Source organism: Hyaloscypha bicolor (genome assembly GCF_002865645.1).
Source record: "Hyaloscypha bicolor E unplaced genomic scaffold K444scaffold_118, whole genome shotgun sequence".
In the NCBI taxonomy this organism is placed as follows: domain Eukaryota; kingdom Fungi; phylum Ascomycota; class Leotiomycetes; order Helotiales; family Hyaloscyphaceae; genus Hyaloscypha; species Hyaloscypha bicolor.
This window is the reverse complement of record NW_020194620.1, coordinates 2208686-2227778: the sequence shown is the minus strand read 5'-3', so window position 1 is coordinate 2227778 and position 19093 is coordinate 2208686. Positions and strand designations below refer to the sequence as shown.

The window sequence follows — 19093 nt, the reverse complement described above, 5'->3', positions numbered from 1 at the left end:
AGAACTTGACGAATCGTTTGCAAACGATGATGTAGATGAAGATATGAATGATGCGGTCTCAGAAAACCAGGACATTGATAATCTTATGGAAGAAAGTGGGGATGAACAGCATCAGTTTTCGGACGTAGATGAAGGAATTGGAAGTGATATGGGAGACAATGAGCTACAAAGTGACCCGGAAGTTGAAGATCCTTTGGCAAATGATGACTTTGGGGAAGATATAGGCGATGACGGATTAGAGCAGGACGACCAGTTTGATGATCCAATGGCGGGACTGGAGGATGAGGGCCTGGATGCTGTCGACGACTATGACGAGCCATCGACTGATGATGCGTTCGAAGGCGGTATGGAAGGTGATGCATATGGGGTAGAGACAGGCAACGATTATGACGATTCTGGAACCGGGGACTATGATGGAGGCCAAGTGGAGGATTATGGTGACGATCAGGCAGACACTGGGTATGATCCCGTGGATATGGGCTACGATGGAGGAGGAGATGCAGCATACAACGATAGTTATGACGCTAGGTATGAGTGATTCGTGATACAGCACTTGGTGGCTCCCATGTGTTCTACTTTAAGCCACTCGTTTTCAATGTTACTTCCTTATGAATAGATACACGGGTAAAGACTGATCAATCGAGGAGCCTAATCAGAGAAATGAGAGTGATATGGATGTAGTGAGTGAAGAGAAACACAAATGAAGCCTGCCGATAGGCCAGAAGGGGAATAAGGGGTTACGTTACGTGATCGTCACAAATCGTCTGAGTCAACAAACAAACTACATCTTGCCAGTTTTGCCTTGTACAACCGGCACAAGCATTTCCTGCTTCCAACATTCCAAAGCGATTAGCCAGAGTAGCCTTGCTTCCTATAATAGGCTTGATCTTTTTCACTTTGCACCTTCTGCTCTCCCAATGCAACCTGTAGGTCGTATTCTTTTCGGGCAGCTGCAGCACGCGCGTTGATAATTTGTTGCTCGTTATCCAGCTTCGATTTCAGAGCCGCATTCTGGCTACGCAACAAGTTGCCTTGATGAGTGAGCTCAGCTTGCTGTTCGCTGGCGGCGTTTCTTCTCCTACGTGCCCCTTCTTCATCTACACCCTCGAGTCTGATTTTGTTCTCTGCTCTGAGGGCGTCTTGTCTTTCACGTTGAAGTTCCTGCGCATGGCGCACGGTCATCGCTTGCTTGTTTGTAGCCACTTGCTTCTCGGCATTTTCTTCCTCTTTCAGCTGTCGCATCAAGAGGTTGTGTCGTTCCTTTGCAAGCTTGAGGTTACGTTCGTAATCCTCTGCTTCGATGGCACGCTGATGAACCGCGATTGCATCTCTTCTCTTCAGCTCTTCGCGTTGCTCGTGGTCGGCGCGTTTCTGCTTATTCACTGCCTCCGCAACCTCTTCTGGCAATCCTACCGCGCCTTCCGGTTGATCCACTGTATGCGCATAGAACCTGCCTTTACACTTTCTCGCTCGCAGCAGTTTGGTGAGCTGCTGGCATTTCTTGTCATTGTCCGCTCCCAAGAGAAGTTCGGCGTATTTGGTTGGAGAATAGACATAGCCCTGAGCGTCCTTGTACAAGTAAATTGGGTGATTGATGTTCTCCCAGACCGCTGGAAATGTCAGCAGCTCGCGTGTGACAGCCACTGAATGCTCATTCTCAAGTGCCAGATGTAGCATTGCTTTACCGCCGCTCTGTGTTATTTCTGCCACCGTAGCAGGGAGAAGTAATCCAATGGACTGACGAATTCTCTTCTGCCAGTTATCCGCTCCGGGCGTGGCGTTCAAACACAACTCTTCCAGTGCAGTACGGCCAAACAGTCCCTCGGCATGAATGGCGGAAGGAAAGTCGACACGATGGCCATTTGCAAGCAACAGCTCGATGAGTTGCGGGTGCGCTTCTCTTGCAGCCTCGTGCAAGCTGCCATCATCGCCTTTGGCACCTGCTTGGATAAGCAGCTCTGCTGTCTCGACATGTCCACTCCTGCTCGCATAAAACAAGGCAGAGTGCTCGTCCTTGTCATGATGTGATATATCAACGCCAATCTCGATCAATCTTTTCAGAACGGTGTTCCGACCTGCTGTGCTGGCAATGATTGTCGATGTCGTGTGTGTTACGGAGGTTGCGAAGGATACTTCGACTGTATTGGGAGTGAGCTTAGCAAAATGAGTTCAAAAAGTGATGGGGAAGTAAAGGCTAATCTCACCATTGTGGCCGTCCTCAAGAATCTCCACGATGACCTCCTTAGAAATTGTCGGCGTGGTACGGCTTAGAGCCCAAATGAGTACAGTCATGGCCTCCATTCCGACAGAAGCATCCAGCTCCGCATCAGTCCTGCTATTGGCAGGGCACCCATTATTTAGAAGATGTTTCGCCAGCCGATTGCCTTCAGGGAATTCTGTAAGAGCCGTGAAGATTACGAAGTCTTGAAGAGGCGTAGACTCTCTCTGAGCACATTCTTCCAGGTGCTCCAGGAAGGGAATGAGCTCGTCTTCCTTCTCCATTGATCGTAGGAGCGCTGGGATGACGACATCCAAGTCTGGCTTCTGTGAGGCAAGGCGTCTGAACAATTCCACGTTTCCGCTGCTTGCCGTTTTGACAAAAACTTTACCCTCGCCACCGCTGACGTTGGGCTTGTACGGTATCAACAACTCTACCAGGTCCGAAGTTAACTGACTGACATCGTCGTCAAAACCATCCAGTAGAGCTTGATCGATCAGGTGTTGTGTGACACCCAGGGAGAGTAAAATCTTTGCTGTCTGTAAGCCAGCCACCGTTGACTGGATAGTGCGAGCATTCAGAAGTTGCTCAAATGCCTGGCCTGCTGTATCGCTGGTGATTTTCGCTCTTGCCAACATTTCTGCGGCTTTAGCATCTCCGGCCCGAGCAGCCAAAATTAAGCTTTTACCACTATTGTATGCGGGGTCTGGCCCATAGTCCATCATCAAACTCAACAGATCGTGGTCGTTCTCCTTCACTATCTGTGCAAGGTGGTGCGAGACAGTTTCGCGGTTGACTCCAGGCTGTTTCTCCAGCAGTGCCTTCGCTATTGCCAAACGGCCTGAACCTTTCAATCCCATGGACGCTGAGAAAGACCTATCCAAGGTTTGCGTCTGCGACACATTTCCTTGTAGTAGAACAGTCAACGTTGGCAGGTCGCCTCTCGCAGTAATTTCGTAGGCTGCGCTGCCAGAATCGAAGTCCAAAGAAGCATTGAAGGCTATGAGCAACGCAAGGAGAGAGTGATCGATAATGTTGGCTCGAGTGGCCTGCAATAGGCCTGCGCTGATGAGATCTTGTGTAATTCCGGTTTCCAGCAAACTCTTGTAAATCAGTTTTCTCTGCTCAGCGTCAAGCGCAGAATCCGTCACGGAAGCAAAGCTCGCATCACGGCCAGTCTGACTCGGCCCTTTGCTCAGGAACAGATTGAGCAACTCTAAGGTGCCCGCCGAAGCAACCAGTTGCATTGCGAACCCATGTTTAGGCTCAATTGACGCGCCATGATCCAACAGGAGAGTAGATGTCTTGATGTCAGCTGGATCGCGCCTCACGGCCTCAATCAAAGTCATGCTGATCGCCTTTTGGTCAGAGTATTTTTCTAGGAGAGTTTCGAATATGGCATATCTCTCCTCTTTTGTACATTCAATCTTTCGTGCAAGGGTAAATGCGTTTGATAGAGTCTTCTTGTTCAGCTCAGTGAGCATGAATCGTTTCGAGAGGGGTAAATTCTTCGTCTGGATTGACCAGAGAACGGCTGCACCATCGTTGAAATTGGGAGAAGCTTGATGTGCAAGAAGGAGCTCAACGTGGGAAAGGTCGTGGTGGACGGCCTCTTGTGATGCCTGGACAAGCGCTTGATCCTGTCCTATTTTGGATTGTCCGGCCTTCAGAAGGACTTCCATTAAGCTGTATCGAGTTGGTAGATCTTTTATTCCACTTGTTGCCGGGAAAGCCAGTGCAATATTAGGTCTCTCAACGCCCGCACTGAGGAGAAGACAACAAACTTCTAGGTTGCCTGTGACAACACTGTGTTGTAGTGCTCGGCCATGTTGGAAGTTGACGCTTGCGCCCAGGCCTAAAAGAAGCTCAATGACTTCTCTGCGGCCGCCGTTGGACTCAACTTCATCCAGAAGGGGTTTATCAAGAACTCCTTTGAAGCCGCCATCCTTCGAAGCGTGCGCCAGCAAACTTGCTTTGTCGAGACTGAAGCCTTGTGGCCTGAGAGCATTTGGAATCTGAGTTGCAAATGAGTGACTGTCAATCCTGCAACCTTTGCAGATCATTTCTAGCGCAGAAATTCGCGGCAAAGTCAGCGCCTCTTCGATGGATTTGCCATGTTGGTAGTTGGCGTCGGCACCGTGGTGTATCAGCGCTGTCAAAGCCTTTCCGCGGTGATCGTCTCTTGCGGCCTTAATGAGCATTTCAGCTACAGAAGTTCCGTAGGCTCCTTTCTCCAATAGTGTGGACATCATTCCGACTTGTTTCTCATATTCGCCAGCTTCAGCAGTTGCAAAAGACACGGGCAAGAAGTTAATAGCGGCTGAGACAGTATCCGGACTAGGGTTGCCCTGACATAGCAAGTCTAGCCCCCTCTCGTCTTGCTGTGCAGCTGCAGTGCACACACAGTTGCCGCTGTTGTCAAAGAAGTCAGTAGAGGCGTGGTGCCTCAACAATGCCTCAATGAGACCGTAGTCCGTTGGATCTTTTGCGTTTGCAGCTGTAGTTTGAAGTGCAATGTGAAGACCTATACCAGAGACTCCCTTATTGAGAAGTCTACTTATGATGTCGAATCTTTCAGACGGAGGCTGAATTGTCATAGCGTCGAGAAGAACTTGAGATAGAACAGAGGGCTGACAGGGTGCTTCGAGCAGTTGCCCGAACAAACCAAAGTCATTGCGTTTCAGTGCCTGTCGAACGCATCGCGCATCGGCATAGTCCAAAATGGCACCTTTCTCAATCAGCACAGGCACGAGTGACATGTAGCCTTTCTCCACTGAGTCGCAGAGACATTTGCTGAGTGAATTCTGGGGGACGCCTTTCTCGAGGAGAGCTCTGACTATTTCCTCAAAAATATCAGGGTCTTCCAAACCACTGGCTTCTTCAAGAGCCTTTACAACGCTTGCTTGGGGAACATTCCCTTGCAGAAGGATATTGACGAGATCTGTTTGAGCTGAACTGACGGCCAATCGCAAAACTTCAGCGTCATTGAAATCAGGAGATGTCCCATGGAAGATCAACAGCTCTGCGATAGAGGCCTTGTTTTCCTTGACGGATCCTAGTAACTCATCGTATATCCTTGATGTATTGGCATTTGCCCCGGCGCTCAAGAGCATGTCCAGAAAATCGATCTTTGCTTTTTCGTCCTCGACAGCACAAACCATTTCTGTGGCTATGTCTAGGCTTGTTGTTGACAAATTGCCAGAATTAGTCAACATCATTGCAGTGTCCGGTAAACTTCTCAAGGCGATTGCGGCACACAAGGCTTGGCCATCATTGAGCATGCCATCAGCCCCATGCGCGATCAACAAGCCCACTAAATCCGAGTCCCTGCCGACGGCTTCGACCAAGGCCTGATTGATGTAGAACGGGTTCAGAGGCGTCGTTGCCATCAGGAACATGGTGTACACTTGCTGGTTCTGATCTCGGATAGCAGCAAGGAAATGCTCAACAGTTTCAGCTACATTTGGGTCTGCATCGTTTCGAAAGAGCTCCTGGGCAGTATTCATTGCTTTCCTCTCGAGTGCGATGCGCAGAGCCATATCTCGGGAGGCCTGGCTCGCTCCGAAATTGGTAAGGAGCCTGATGTACGCAACATCATTGATTTCACCACGCGCGGCGCATAGTTCAAGCCATCCAGTTGGTTTGCCAGTGCAAACTGCGTCGCCATTAGTATCTGTGACATAGGCAACATTGACATCCAAGGGGTCCCTCATGTCGAAGGCAAGAACAGCCTGAGCCAGCCCGGGCGGACCGCCATTACGGATCTCCTGGTCGAGAATCTTAAATCTCTCAGCCTTGGTGTATGTCCAACTAGATGTGTCTAGAAGGGCGGCTTTTTCCTTCTTCGTCCTGAGGAGATTCCTCTTCTGCTTGGTTGGGTCTTTCCAGTAGACACTGCTAGTCCGCAGGACTGCCAACTTGTCCTTGGCATTGGCTTGATCAACTGACGATGTGGCAATGGAGTCGCGCCGAGCACGCTCGAAAGGTGAGAGCCGTTCTTTGCCGTAATCTAACACATTGTGTCCCCTTGCGAGTTCCTCCAGACGGTTCAGGTCGCGCATAGTGTTCCTCGTGCAAACTCTTAGAGACGAAGGGGTGGTTCAATCGAACAGGATAGTTGCAAAGATTTGGATTTTGCAAAGCCATTCAGCGCACAGCTCTCCTAAAACGAAGGAAGGACACCAGAGAGCAGAAGACATTCGAGAAACGAGGCCTTACGGACCCAAGGGAGGACGCAGCCTCGCGGAACAGTACATTCGAGAGCATTTCCCGTCCTCTGCCTCCTGCCATGCAGAACAAAAGCCACCAATTGCTCATTGGCAGCACACCGTTGCACTCAGTTGAGCGAAGACGGCCAGGCCAAAAGTCCGCCTGCAACCCCACCTGGGGCTGACTGCAAGTCTGCAGTGGCAGTGCAGTCGGTATGCACCACTTTCCGATTCGGGAATGAGGGGAGCGATGATGATGGAGGTCGACATGGATGGGTCCGCCCAGCTCTGGGGATGTGTGACAGTGCTTTGGCGCATCGAACTTGTGGGGTGGTAGTGGGGGCTGGAGGCTCAGCTGCAGGTTGGGTGTCTCTATAAAGATAGGAAAAGGGGGGCTGAATTCATAACAGCACCCCTTGCAAGGTGCCCAATTGCAACCCACTTGACTCGTGGTCCTGCAGACTCCCATGTATTGAGTCTGGTTGAGACATGTGGCGTCACCACCAATCTCAAATGAGCAAACTTTCTGTACCTTCTACGCGTGGCCACGTTCCCTTCCTTCAGCCTCGTTGAATTGCCAAGCCTCGCCCATGTTTGCTTGACGGCAACCCCGCATATATGAATAATCAATTGCTGCTTGTGACAGGACGCATTGAGCAAAGATCTCCCGTTCGAGCCGCGTCGCTCCTGTTCATTCCCCAGCCTTTAGTCACCTGAAAGACCAAATATGGATGAACACACTCGTTAATTCCGTACACAGCCGATGCAGTATGTAGTGTCGATTGATTGAGCAGTCGAGGAGTGAAGGACGCCTTTCATGAGAAAGGTTTTCGTGCCAGGAAAAGGGGGCGAAGCTTACCCAATTAAGAAAGGCTTCAATCGTGTAAGTCCACGTGATATTAGCTTGACAATCGGAAGCAATGGCAACCGGTTCAAGATGGATCTCGCAAATCTTCATCTGACTTCGAACGAGGGGTGTAGCTGTGGCCATACTCGTTCGGCCGGGCTCACCTGGTTCTCGCTTAGCACGCTTACCAGGTGAGGGAGGGCAATACGTAAAAACCAGTAATACGCAAATTTTTCCCTATATATATAGAACCATGGAGTTTTAGCCCACCACAACCCCTATTTTTCCCATAAATCGTGATTAGTAGCCTTCATTTTCTAATTAATTACGTCCCAGTAATTAGCTTCAAATCTTCATATTATTTTTTTATACTTATTTCTCCAAGGCTTACTTAGCCTAGTATGCCTCATATTAACTACCCGAGCTTCATCCTCATTATCTGCCTCAATATCCTTTCTTCCTTGCTCCATAGTAATCTCCCTATATTTCTGAATAATCTTACTAGCTCCTTCTTTTCTAGCTAAACGCTCCTTCTCTGTAAGGCCCAGATCTAGTACCCTTTATCTAGCAAGAGTACTAGCTAAAATTGACCTCTCTAATACCGCTTCTACCTTCTCTTGTATACGTAAAACCGAAGAAGTAATAGATATACTATTTATTAATTATATTATATGATTTTTAATATAATTAATACCTTGTTTTTGTATATATAATATTAATAGTATAGGCTAATCTGCCCAGTCTTTGTAGATAGGAGTACGGGGTGGCGGGGTAGCAAAACTAGGAGAAGAAGGTAAAATTAGTAAAGAGTACCGTATAGAAGGAGTTAGAGTTTGCGGATGCTTTAAAAGCTCTTTATACTCCTTTATTTTCTATAGAACTCTGAGCGAATTGAGAGGTATTAATCCAGTTTTCTTAAAGAAAGAGATTATGATATGCCGGCTCTTGAAAACCCTATCCCAAAATCTCTGGAAAATCGCAAAAAAGTCTGTCTTATTAAACTCCTCCGTACTATTGAAAGTCTCTCGACAAAGCTCCTTTTAAAACCAGTATTTTAAAGATTAGAAGATAATAATATCAAGTAATTAAAGAAGGTAAGTTATATATATAGGTAATCTAAATAGTCAAATGCGATTCTTCTAGCAGAGATATAAAAATTCGTTAGATAAATGAGAACCATACCTATCGAAAATCAAGATCCTATAGGTACCCGTTCGTAAAGGAGGACAGTACTTAATAAAGTACTTGAGATATTATAAACCCAGGTAATTATTTATAAAACTAGTGGGAGAGTATGCAAATTCGATACTGCTATTAAGTATTTATAGAAAATTTCCGCAAAGATAATATGCTCCCTTGAAAATAATATATATAGGAACCTTCCTTTTACCGTAATTAATTATAGCTATGACTATAACTAATTCTCGATTATCTGGATCGGCATTATATACTATTTCGTAATCCAGTAATATATATATAATATCCCCCGTTACTACTCTAATTTGGAAGCCACTCTTATTAAAATTAGATATATCCTCTGTATAAATACTCCATTTTCTCCTATACTTGTCAAAATTGGCAAAATACTTCTTAATATCCTCTATAATATATATACTTAGACATTTCATAGATATTAGTTTCTCTCGAATTTGCTTTAGGAATTTGTAATTACGGGCAATCCAGGCTTTTATTTATCTACGAGATACGGAGGAATTAATATTGCTAGTATTATAATAAACTAGTCTGGAGGCACCTGTTTAAATCGCTTCCAGGTTAGGACTTTGCCCGGAGATATAGAGTATTAAGAGATAATCTCTTAAAGACTTATCTTATAGTACTGAGAGTTTTTTATTATATCTACCCCGAGAGTTACTTGCAGGACGACCCCTTCGCCGGGCCATTAATTAATCATACGGGGCCCCAAAATAGGCTGCAGCCTTTATTCCTTTAAGCCTAGGATCTCAATCCATAGCCTCAGAGGCCTTAGCAATTCGCTCTTCAATAGCTTCTGCTTTGGGTGACATTTTGGTAGGTTGAAAAGTCGATGGTAGGGGGGCGGGGAAAAATTTGCGTATTACTGGTTTTTACGTATTACCCTCCCTCACCTGGTAAGTGTGCTAAGCGAGAACCAGGTGAGCCCGGCCGAACGAGTAGCTGCAATACTCTGCCTCAAGAAGAAAAGACACTTTTGAGCCCGTGAGTCTAATCACGTGGGAGACATTTCATTGGATCGGGCCACCCTCATTGCAAGACGAAACTGGTTCCTCCTTATGAGATATATTACCAGGCTAGGTATGCTGTTCCTAGAGTCACATGAAGTACATCTCTTCATAGAGATTGCCTGTTCTTTTGCATACTTTAGACATTCAATTCAGACTATCTTTACCTAAAAGCATCTAACCCAAACTTGAAAAGGACGAAGGAAGGTCCGTGGAACGAAACATGTCGTGACTTGAAATCGGAAAAAAACTTACGACGAATAAATGAAAGGCGCAGGGCAGCACGGCGATTTGAAGAGCGGGCTTTTCCTTTGCGCCAGAGTTCCGCACAAATTTCTCTGAATGGGCTTGGCGGTTTTTGTGATTCTCAATCACGAATCAATATCATGCGAAAAGCCCGACAACTTCAAACTACCACACAAACACGGGACAATGGCCAGTAATGCCATCGAGGTATAACAGTTGAGAGACAGTCTTGCCACTTAGTAGTATGAGGTGATATTAAAGATTCAACTTCTCAACAAGCATAAGCGTATAATCAGGTAAACTTGTTCTCGTTCTCCTGAAGTAACAAACCATGAGCAAAGGTACAGACAATTCAAATGACACAAACACCCCGAGAATATAATATTGTGGCCCTGGGTGCCCATAGATATACGCCTCAACCCCCCCCCCCAAGTTCATCGCTTAAAAAAATCTCTCCACAAATCTCAATTGGACAGTCGCAAGGAGATCAAGAACAAAGCTTGAAAAATTGGTGGATAATTGAATGGCATAACTGGGGATCGTCTAGCATCAGGTATGTGCAAATTCCAGGTAAAAATCCGGAATAGGTTAATGACTTCCACCTTCCAGTACTCGAGATCGTCGAATTGGAACAAGGAGAACTTGATGCTTTGTCAAGTAAGACTCGGCTTATTATCAACGGTATATGCCCGTTCCATTTGTACTCTAGTCCTGCGGTTGTGTGCAAATACGGGCACACATTATGTAGGATAGTGAGTATAGAGAATTCTACTGCAGATATATAGTTACCATGAATTTTGTCAGTTCTTTAGAAACACCCTGGGTAGAGCAAATAATAAAAAATTACGACTCATTAGCAAGTACGGAGGACGCGGCCATAAGTCTGCAACTACAGGGTCAGCGCCACTTTTCGCTTAAGTGGTAGGGCCGTTGCACGGCAACCAGAGGGCGCTGTAATTACAGGGCTCTATAGGCTTTCGAGAACCAAAAGATAGCGCACAGGCCCTATAAATATCGCTAAGCTTGCTATTTCTCCAGGCTATCAAGCCCCCAGTGTCTTTGCTAGGTCAGCGGCTTGTGGCGTCCTCAGGCTTGGCGCTCACCCTTGCCGGTTGCAAGACTTATGGCCGCGTCCTCCGTAAGACGGGCTCAATCGTGCGTCGTTATATATCACTCATTTTTCGAGGGCAGGAAGTCGAAACTGACACAACGAAGATCGCGGCATAAAGTGACGGGAGGGCATGCGCTGAAAGTCCACTACAGCGCCTTTCTCAGCTACCCAGCCCACTATAGACTTCGGCTTGGAGGTTCTTGGGAGGTCGGGGGAAGAGTATGAGCTTTACGCTGGCCATATAAGACAAGAGTGTGCGCATTTCAGTGAAATAGATTATGCAAAAGGCCGAGTGGGAGTTCTCGAGAGGTTTCTGGCGAGAGAGAAGTTGTATTTCTCGAATGCGTTGGGCGCGGAGTTGGGGCGAGGGAGAATTTGGGTGCCGAACTTGCGGGGTTGAAGGCGGGGTTGGCGGCGTCTTCCGAGTCGTAAAATGGGGTTTACGAGTAGACACGGGGAAAATGTAAAACGACGCCCCGGGTGTCGATTGGGGGCCGGACTAACCTATAGTAGAGAGGAACACCAAAAAATCTACTTTTCCTTTAAGTTTAATTTACTATATAAATAATTGTTATAATTTACTTATTTTCTTATATTATAAAAATACAGATTATAAGCTAATAGGATATAAAGTTTTTATTATATAATAATTAGTAATTTTAAGAAATTTTAAAGAAGGTAAGGCAAGTCGGAATTTTTGAGGTACTATAAGAGCCTGAAAATTTAGCGATCAAGCGCCTGGAAATTAACCTTGTACGCCTCGCCTGTTCCACGCCCCAAATTAGAGCTCTTATATACAAACTTCCTTATACCTATATTAGGAAATCTGATTCGAGAGAAGGACTTAAGTAAGTACAAGCAACTAATTAGGCATTATTAAAACTCTAAAATCCATTGATATGTCTAATTGACACCCGGGGGGTGCAGGCTTGGCAATAATACCTGAGGTATCAATACCCGGTATTAATACTACCTAGTATTACGTACTTACGGTAGTATTGATCCGTATTGATCCGGTATTGATTCTAAGCGAGAAATTCGCTAAGTACCTTACATAGTAAATTTATATGTAGAGGTACTTCTAGCTATCCTCGCGAGAGGGGGACAGAGAGCTAGCGAGGGGGTACCCAAGGAACACCAAAAAAGTCGACTTTTTTAAAGTCCTTTAAAAAATTATTAAACTATTTAAAACTAATAAAGCGATGTCCCTTATTATAACGCTATACTTGCTTTTTCCATTAAAGGCAATAAGTATAAAAAGAATCGTAATTAAAGGGGTTAGACAGTGGGGTCCGCAACTCTCGCTTAGAATGAATTCCAGAATCGATAGGATTGATACCTTACGATTCTGGTATCAATACTGATCAATACCCGAAATTAGGTATCATTGCCAAGCCTGGGGGGGTGTCGTTTTACATTTTCCCTAGACACCGACTCACCTCGCAGCTAACAATTTCAACATTGTCAGAAGATCGCATACAATGCCGCACTTTCTGTCAAAGTATGCTAGATTATATTCTGTGTTGGCGCCATATGTACGGAGTATCTCCGTTCTAAAAGCCGCTGAAAATTAGGCTGCGTGGTTCTGTTCTACAGGGATCAAGCAAGTTTATCCGCGACGACAATTGAGCTAAGTTGCTGAATAGGGACCGATGTCCGTTGCAAGGAGTACAAGGATATTGAAGCCCGTGGGAGTAAACAAATTTCATTGATCTCCGATTTAGACTCAGATTTCGCTATGGAGCTTCCCCCTCTTTTCGAAGGAGAGGATTCTCCATGTTGTCTCCATTCCTCACTCCCTTTTAATATAGCGTGAGGTAAATCATGAAGTTCTCCGTTCTGTCGACACTGTTCCTCGCAACAGTAGCCACTGCGCTACCGTCTTCGGAAGTAGAACGATCGACAAGCTTCAATGCAACAGTGCTTGCTTGCAAAGCCCTCAAGCTCGTATACAGCACACAAGTCTTCTTTCCCGGCGAGGCTAATTACACTGCGGAGAATGAACGTAGGTTTCCCCAAACTCAAGCCTAATGCATCAATGCCTGACAATCGATTGCAGACTTCTGGACTCCTACTGATTATCTCTCCCCGACGTGTGTCTTCACACCGAAATGCACTACGGATGTCTCGAGCGCGATTCTGATCCTCACTGGGCTGAAAGCAACATTTGCTGTGAGGGGAGGAGGGCACATGCCCATTCCCGGATACGCGAATACAATCGGTGGAGTGTTGATTGGTTTGACGGATCTGAATGAGATACAACTTTCCAGTGACAATTCCTACGTCTCGGTTGGGCCTGGTAGGCGGTGGGAGGAAGTTTATGCATATCTGGAACCATATGGGCTGGTTGCGTTGGGTGGAAGAGTTGGGATTGTCGGTGTGCCTGGATTACTCTTGGGCGGCGGAATCTCGTTCTATTCGAACCAACATGGATTTGCTTCCGATAATGTCGTAGCATACGAGGTGAGAACTCCGCTGATGCAACTGGAGTTATGTTGACTTGGATTCAGGTCGTACTTGCGAGTGGGAAGATTGTGACAGCAACTTCAACACAATATTCTGACCTTTTTTGGGCTTTGAAAGGTGGTGGAAACAGCTTCGGCATTGTCACTCGTTTCGACTTGCTCACATACACCTCTCCTACCGTTTGCGCCGGAATCACCGAAATACCGTCAACTGAAAAAGATCTCTTCTTGAGCGCAGTCGCAAACTTTGGTCAATATGGCTCTGCTGACCCAAAAGCAGCCGTGATCCCTTCAATATTCATGCTGGCTTCCCTCAATATTACTGTCTACACCTCAGCGCTTTTCTACGATGGCACTAATTGCACTCAACCAGCTCTCGCAAACGTCACTGCGATCCCTGCGATCGAAAATACCTATGGCTCTACGACACTCGCAACTTATGTCGAGGGGACCGACGCATTGATTGCGGATGGAACTAGACAAGCATTTCGTGTCGTATCCAGTCTTGCTACCGCAGAGGCATTGAGCATCGTGCACGATACCTTCGTAGACATGGTTACAGCAAACATCTGGGACGTAGCCGGCTTGCAAGCCAGTGTTGCATTCCAGCCTGTGACGAAGAATTTCATTCAACAGGGAATCAACAAAGGCGGTAACCCTCAGGGCGTAGACATCTCGAAGGCTCCGTATTTCTGTAGGGTTTGCCGCTACATCTCCATATATTGATGCTAATAGTCTGCCAGGGATGGTTGAAAATTTCTCGTGGACTGATCCAGCAGACGATGCGACTATATACGCTTTTGCTGCTCAAGTCACAGATATAATCGAGGCGAAGCTCTCGGCGGCTGGCCAGGCTGCTCAATATCACTACATGAATGATGCTGGATTGGGTCAAGAGATTTTCCAGAATTATGGCGCTGGAAATCTCGCCAAGCTTCGGTCAATTCGGGCTAAGTATGACCCTCTCAAGGTTTATACGAACTTGATGCCTGGAGGGTGGAAGGTCGATGCTGCGTGATGGAGAGGAGAAAGACTTTGCATTTTGATACTTGAATTACCTTTGATAATTATATTCTAATGCTCAGTTAATTGTTTTGAGATTCAGTCCACGAATCCTCCAATCAAGTCCACAACCATGAACGATCCGTCGATAAGGCGCTTGGGTCGCTTTGTGGCGTTCTCAACCCGGAAATCGTTGCCGAGGCTAAGCAGCTTCCTCAAAGGGAACCAAGGTGGAGAATATACTTTATTGCATGGGAATCGCCGCCGGTCAGGTCATTTGTGCGATAATGCTGAAGGTTTCCATAACGCGTACCGAGTTTGTTTTATCCCTGGAAGATGCAGGCACGGACGAATCTGGGCGGTAAACCGGCTGTGCCTCATGCACTGCACTTCCCCTGAGTTACAGCATTCATTGTGCCGAGACAGGGGATTTCGGCTCGCCGGGGTGATTTGTCTACTTTCTGGCTTGTGCCACCCCGAAGAACTCCGCTCTCGCTGCACCTCGGATAGCAAAGTATGTGGTAAACGCATACAACTACCCCAGAGGAGATGCCTAGGGTACCTGTGAATCAGTGGCGTCGCCCAGGTTAAGAAACTTTAAATCATAGTGCTGGGATTTTTTAATTCGTGAGAAAGTGTAAAACCCAATCGAATTTAGTTGGTTTCGCCTCCCGTCCCGTCATAGAGTGTGTGTTGGAGTTTAGGACCACCACAGTCTCGGATTCGAGAGCTTTACTAAAGCAAGAGACCCCCGCAGTAAATGGGATCGGCATTATTAATCATTCTACGACGAGGAGAGCTCACCATCTACTAGCAGAAATCCGACTTTTAGATCGTTGGAAGATTCCTTAAAACCACCTAAAGCATTAACAGTCTCGCCCCAGAGAAGCCATGTATACCCACACTCAATTCATGGTTAGTACACCTTGTCCCACACCCTGTACTCCCTCTTGCTGAAATTTCCAAAGGTGATAGTGTGGACACTATGGTCGCTGGGATTGACAACGACAATAGCTCGTGTTATCCTACGTCTCAGAGTCCAACACAGATTCCAGGCTGAGGATTACTTTGCAATCGTTGCCTTCGTTTTCCTCACGGGCTTGACAGCCGTGGTGACAACTGCTGCACCAATCTTTGAGATGACCCGAGCATACTTGCTTGCAGCAGCAGTAAATCCGTTGACTCCGCTCCCATTGCCACTCCCGGAGTTCACTGCTCGCACAATCACCGCATTGAAGTTGATGTTTGCGTGGGTTATTTACCTCAATGCCAGCTTCAGGATTCTGACGTTCTTCTAGGCAAATGCTCCTGTTCTGGTCGACGCTTTGGGCTGGTGAGTCTTTCGACAATACCTCTAAAGATTCATTGTGTAGTTACTGAAACTTGAGAGACAGGAAAGTTTTCACTTTTGGTCTTCTTTCGTCAAATGGTTGTTGGGATCCCAAAGTACATGCATGTATGGTGGGGAGTCTTCACCCTGGTTCTACTCACATACCTCGGATGCATGCTGTCAAACTTCTTGACCTGTGTTCCTCTGCAAAAGTACTGGAGCGCATGTGAGTAAAGAGTCCCCGTTTGCGGAATCTCAAACTAATTTCTGAGAAAGCTGGATGCTCGGCACCTGGAGATCTGAAGCGCTCTGACGCAAGTATAAAATTCGCTACTGGCGCGGATATTGTGGCCGACTTGTTGAGTATGCTATTTCCCGTTCATGACTTGTTCTAACTATTCTTTCTAACTATCGCATAAGTTATGTTGTTACCACTCCGTCTTCTTTTGACACTGCGAATCTCACTCAAGCAAAAGCTCGGCCTCTCTTGCCTCTTTTCTCTCGGCATCATTGTCGTAGTATTTGCCTTCATTCGCTTGTCCAAAGTCACCAAAGCCACCGCCGAATCGAAGACGGACCCAACAACGATGGCCGACGCGCCCATCATACTTTCCCTATGGTCAACAATCGAAGCAGCGGTTGCTGTCGTCGTGGCCAATTTACCTGCTTTCCGGTCGATAATTCGGAATAGAGGCAATCCCGGGATCTCGGATTCAAAGAGAGAGCGAAGCACTGGTTATCCGACTACGGTGGGAACAAAAGTGAATACTAGTCGAGCTGCTATTATGAGGCGGGATGTTGAGCTGGAGAGTCTACATTCGTTTGAGGATGAGATTGGTGGGAAGTCGAAGGTGAGAGTGGGGGATATTGAAAGGGCAGGAGAGGGGGATATCGTGATGATGAAGCACGTATCCGTTGAGTCAAGACAGCGTCTCGAGGGAGCCACTTCCGAGAGGCCGCACTCTACACTTAGTCTACCTTTGGCGTGAAATGGACACGAAATTAAAAATATGCTGGAATGGCCATATTGCGTCGGGCGACAATACGAGCGAGATCCTTTTCCTCTAGAGTAAGATTCCGGATTTCGCCGAACTACTCAAATCACGTTTTCGATGGACGACCCTAAGGAGATGGTTAGATAGCTACCGAATGGTTTCGTGTGATAGGGAAAGCCCGGTAGGTAGGAAGCCAACTTCAGGCATTTGGAAAGCTCCGTGAAAAGGCCATGCTGGGGAGTTTGAGGAGAGTGAACGGACTCAAGTTAACGAAAATGAAGCGGTGGCGGACTGACGGATTAGCACAGTCTGGAGCCCAGAAAGAACATCGCTGTTGATAGAAAGAGAGAGTTTAATGAGTTTGAGAATAGGCGCGACGAGTCCATGCCTAGGAGCGGAAATTGTGTAGTTGCTATAGCACATGTAGACAGATCTTGATGGTCTAAGCGCTTCATAGCTTTAATAAAACGCTTTGCAATTATATTAATATTAAAAGTTCGATTAAAATACCTTAGACTTATAAATTAAAGAGCTTATATAAAAGAAATCTATTTATAAAGCTTATATTTACTTTGAATATATAAATGACTCTAAACTTATAAAATAGAAAACTAAGCCTCTTTTAAGACACTATAATACTTTTATATATCTCTCAATAATTAATATTTGACTTTTCATTTGTATTATAATTATTCCGGCTTAATTAGCTCTAACCCCCCACCTTCCCTCTCGGTAAAAAAAAGGTTCATTAAAGAAATTTGATTAATTCAATTGCGCAAAGCAGAATAAAGCAAGGCGAGCTGTTTCACCGAGATAGGCAATAAAGATACTTAAAAAGTCTAAATAAGTTGCACTTAGCCTATTTGGGCTAGTTTGTAGGAGCCTTGCCCGATTTGGTTGCCGCCGGCAGTAATTCACCGCATTGTGTTTATTTTCGGGATGAAATCAAAACTCACCTTGGGGTGTGCCTACGGCAGAACCTCAGAAGTTGCGCGTATCACGTCGTCTCGTATTCCGCCCAATGGAAATATAATCCCGTTTCCCCTGACCACGTGCAGTGCCTATGCAGAGAGAACATTTTGTTTTCTTTTGTCATTAAGTGAGGCGGACTGTATCAGAACACGTCTTCAGTACTGCGTCTTGCCCGACTGCGAAATAATTCGTGTGTACGGAGAACTACCTGCGGCCTCCTATAAAACTACGGACGTGCAGCACTCGCTACTAGAAAGACTGCACTGTTCTCATTGTGATGGAACAAGCGATGACGACATCCGCTGGATGTGGCAGCGAAACCAACGGCAAAGAACTCTGCCTTCTATCTCTGGATAGAGGTGGGGTTCGAGGCTTGTCTTCACTGCTTCTTTTCCAGAAGCTTATGGAATCTTTGGATCTAGACAATCCCCCACTGCCCTGCGATTATTTTGACATAATTGGAGGTACTTCAACCCGGGGACTCATTGCTATCATGCTTGGGAGGCTCCACATGACTGCGGATGAGTGTATCACTGAGTATAAGAAGCTGTCACCCAGAATATTCACAAAAGTACACCACCGGGTAAGTTGGGGTGGTGAGCTTCGAGGAAGGTTTGACCACGAAGCGCTCGGTTACCGGTCTTCAAGGAAGCGTCGCAATTTGTTGGAAACTGCACTTTCATTTATGGTATTACATATTTTATTAAGCTTTTTTCTGCCACATACGACCATAGACTGAGGACAAACTGGGCATCCCGTCCGCTCTGCCATACATAAGCCTCAGATCGGCAGATTAGTAGTTGGGTGGGTGACCACCAGCGAATACCTGCTGTTGTATGTTTTGATTTTTTGAACCTTATTTCCTTGCTAATGAGAACGGCCTTTTCTGATGATGGTGTGGTGAACTACTGAGTGGCACTGTTCCAATTTATTTTTGCTGTCGTTCTTCGAACCCCTTTTTAAGCGAGATTCATTACCGAAAACATTTGCGAGAGCGCAAATAACTTGATTCATCAACTTTGGACAGAGGCTACCGATGCCTTCTCTAAAGGCCTCAACTGGAGGGTGGAGGATCAGATCCAGAGCCTTGTCTCCGTAGGCACTGGTAAACTCCATCTTACTGCATTCAGTACGTCTCTATTGGATATTGGAAAAGTCTTGGTGGACATTGCGACCAACTCTGACCAAATTGCCGACACATTCCACAAGTTCCACTCGAGTTTGTTCCTAGAGAGTCGGGCTTCCGGTTCAATGTCGGCCAGGGCCTCGAGAACATTGGTTGGGAAGAAGAGTTCAAGATGCCGGAAATTCAAGCCATCACCAAGAGATATATCTAGACGGAAGAAGTGTTCACATTAATGAGAGAGTGTACCGAGAACCTAGGAAAACGAGACTGTTTGTTGGATTTTGCTTATACTTAAGATCCCATAGCCCAAGTATAAGAAAACATACTAGACCTTTCTATTTAAAGCACTGTAGA

At 46.2% G+C, this 19093-nt stretch overlaps 5 protein-coding genes across 5 annotated transcripts; 2 read left to right on the top strand and 3 right to left on the bottom strand.

Annotated features, from left to right (window-relative positions):
- Positions 1–892: 892 nt before the first annotated feature.
- Positions 893–6403, bottom strand: K444DRAFT_666244 (uncharacterized protein; the record flags this gene model as incomplete). The annotated part of the gene is made up of 3 exons (XM_024887169.1): positions 2205–6403; positions 960–2138; positions 893–924 (listed from the first exon to the last, which is right to left on the bottom strand). The coding sequence occupies exons 1-3, from the start codon at positions 6277–6279 to the stop codon at positions 893–895; spliced, it is 5286 nt and encodes a 1761-aa protein (XP_024733595.1). The 5' UTR covers positions 6280–6403.
- Positions 6404–7626: 1223 nt separating this feature from the next.
- Positions 7627–7809, bottom strand: K444DRAFT_536474 (uncharacterized protein; the record flags this gene model as incomplete). Its single annotated transcript, XM_024875379.1, has 1 exon — positions 7627–7809. A coding segment is annotated over one exon (183 nt), but the record flags the coding sequence as incomplete, so codon positions are not given.
- Positions 7810–8595: 786 nt separating this feature from the next.
- K444DRAFT_535503 (uncharacterized protein) lies at positions 8596–8961 on the bottom strand (the record flags this gene model as incomplete). The annotated part of the gene is made up of 1 exon (XM_024875292.1): positions 8596–8961. A coding segment is annotated over one exon (366 nt), but the record flags the coding sequence as incomplete, so codon positions are not given.
- Positions 8962–12548: 3587 nt separating this feature from the next.
- On the top strand, positions 12549–14448 carry K444DRAFT_666243 (FAD binding domain-containing protein). Its single transcript, XM_024887168.1, has 4 exons — positions 12549–12854; positions 12909–13312; positions 13360–14008; positions 14058–14448. The coding sequence occupies exons 1-4, from the start codon at positions 12674–12676 to the stop codon at positions 14330–14332; spliced, it is 1509 nt and encodes a 502-aa protein (XP_024733592.1). The 5' UTR covers positions 12549–12673; the 3' UTR covers positions 14333–14448.
- Positions 14449–15083: 635 nt separating this feature from the next.
- Positions 15084–17113, top strand: K444DRAFT_595351 (uncharacterized protein). Its single transcript, XM_024878388.1, has 6 exons — positions 15084–15231; positions 15285–15565; positions 15615–15649; positions 15711–15872; positions 15923–16009; positions 16067–17113. Exons 1-6 carry the CDS (start codon positions 15208–15210, stop codon positions 16633–16635), a joined length of 1158 nt encoding a protein of 385 aa, XP_024733591.1. The 5' UTR covers positions 15084–15207; the 3' UTR covers positions 16636–17113.
- Positions 17114–19093: the final 1980 nt, after the last annotated feature.

Bases quoted from the DNA above. Each gene is read 5' to 3' on its own strand.
- K444DRAFT_666243 (XM_024887168.1), top strand. From the start codon at position 12,674: ATGAAGTTCTCCGTTCTGTCGACACTGTTCCTCGCAACAGTAGCCACT. The intron at 13,313-13,359 runs GTGAGAACTCCG...ACTTGGATTCAG, and splicing joins ATAATGTCGTAGCATACGAG to GTCGTACTTGCGAGTGGGAA. The intron at 14,009-14,057 runs GTAGGGTTTGCC...ATAGTCTGCCAG, and splicing joins CTCGAAGGCTCCGTATTTCT to GGATGGTTGAAAATTTCTCG.
- K444DRAFT_595351 (XM_024878388.1), top strand. From the start codon at position 15,208: ATGTATACCCACACTCAATTCATG. The intron at 15,232-15,284 runs GTTAGTACACCT...AAATTTCCAAAG, and splicing joins ATACCCACACTCAATTCATG to GTGATAGTGTGGACACTATG. The intron at 15,566-15,614 runs GTGGGTTATTTA...ACGTTCTTCTAG, and splicing joins GCATTGAAGTTGATGTTTGC to GCAAATGCTCCTGTTCTGGT.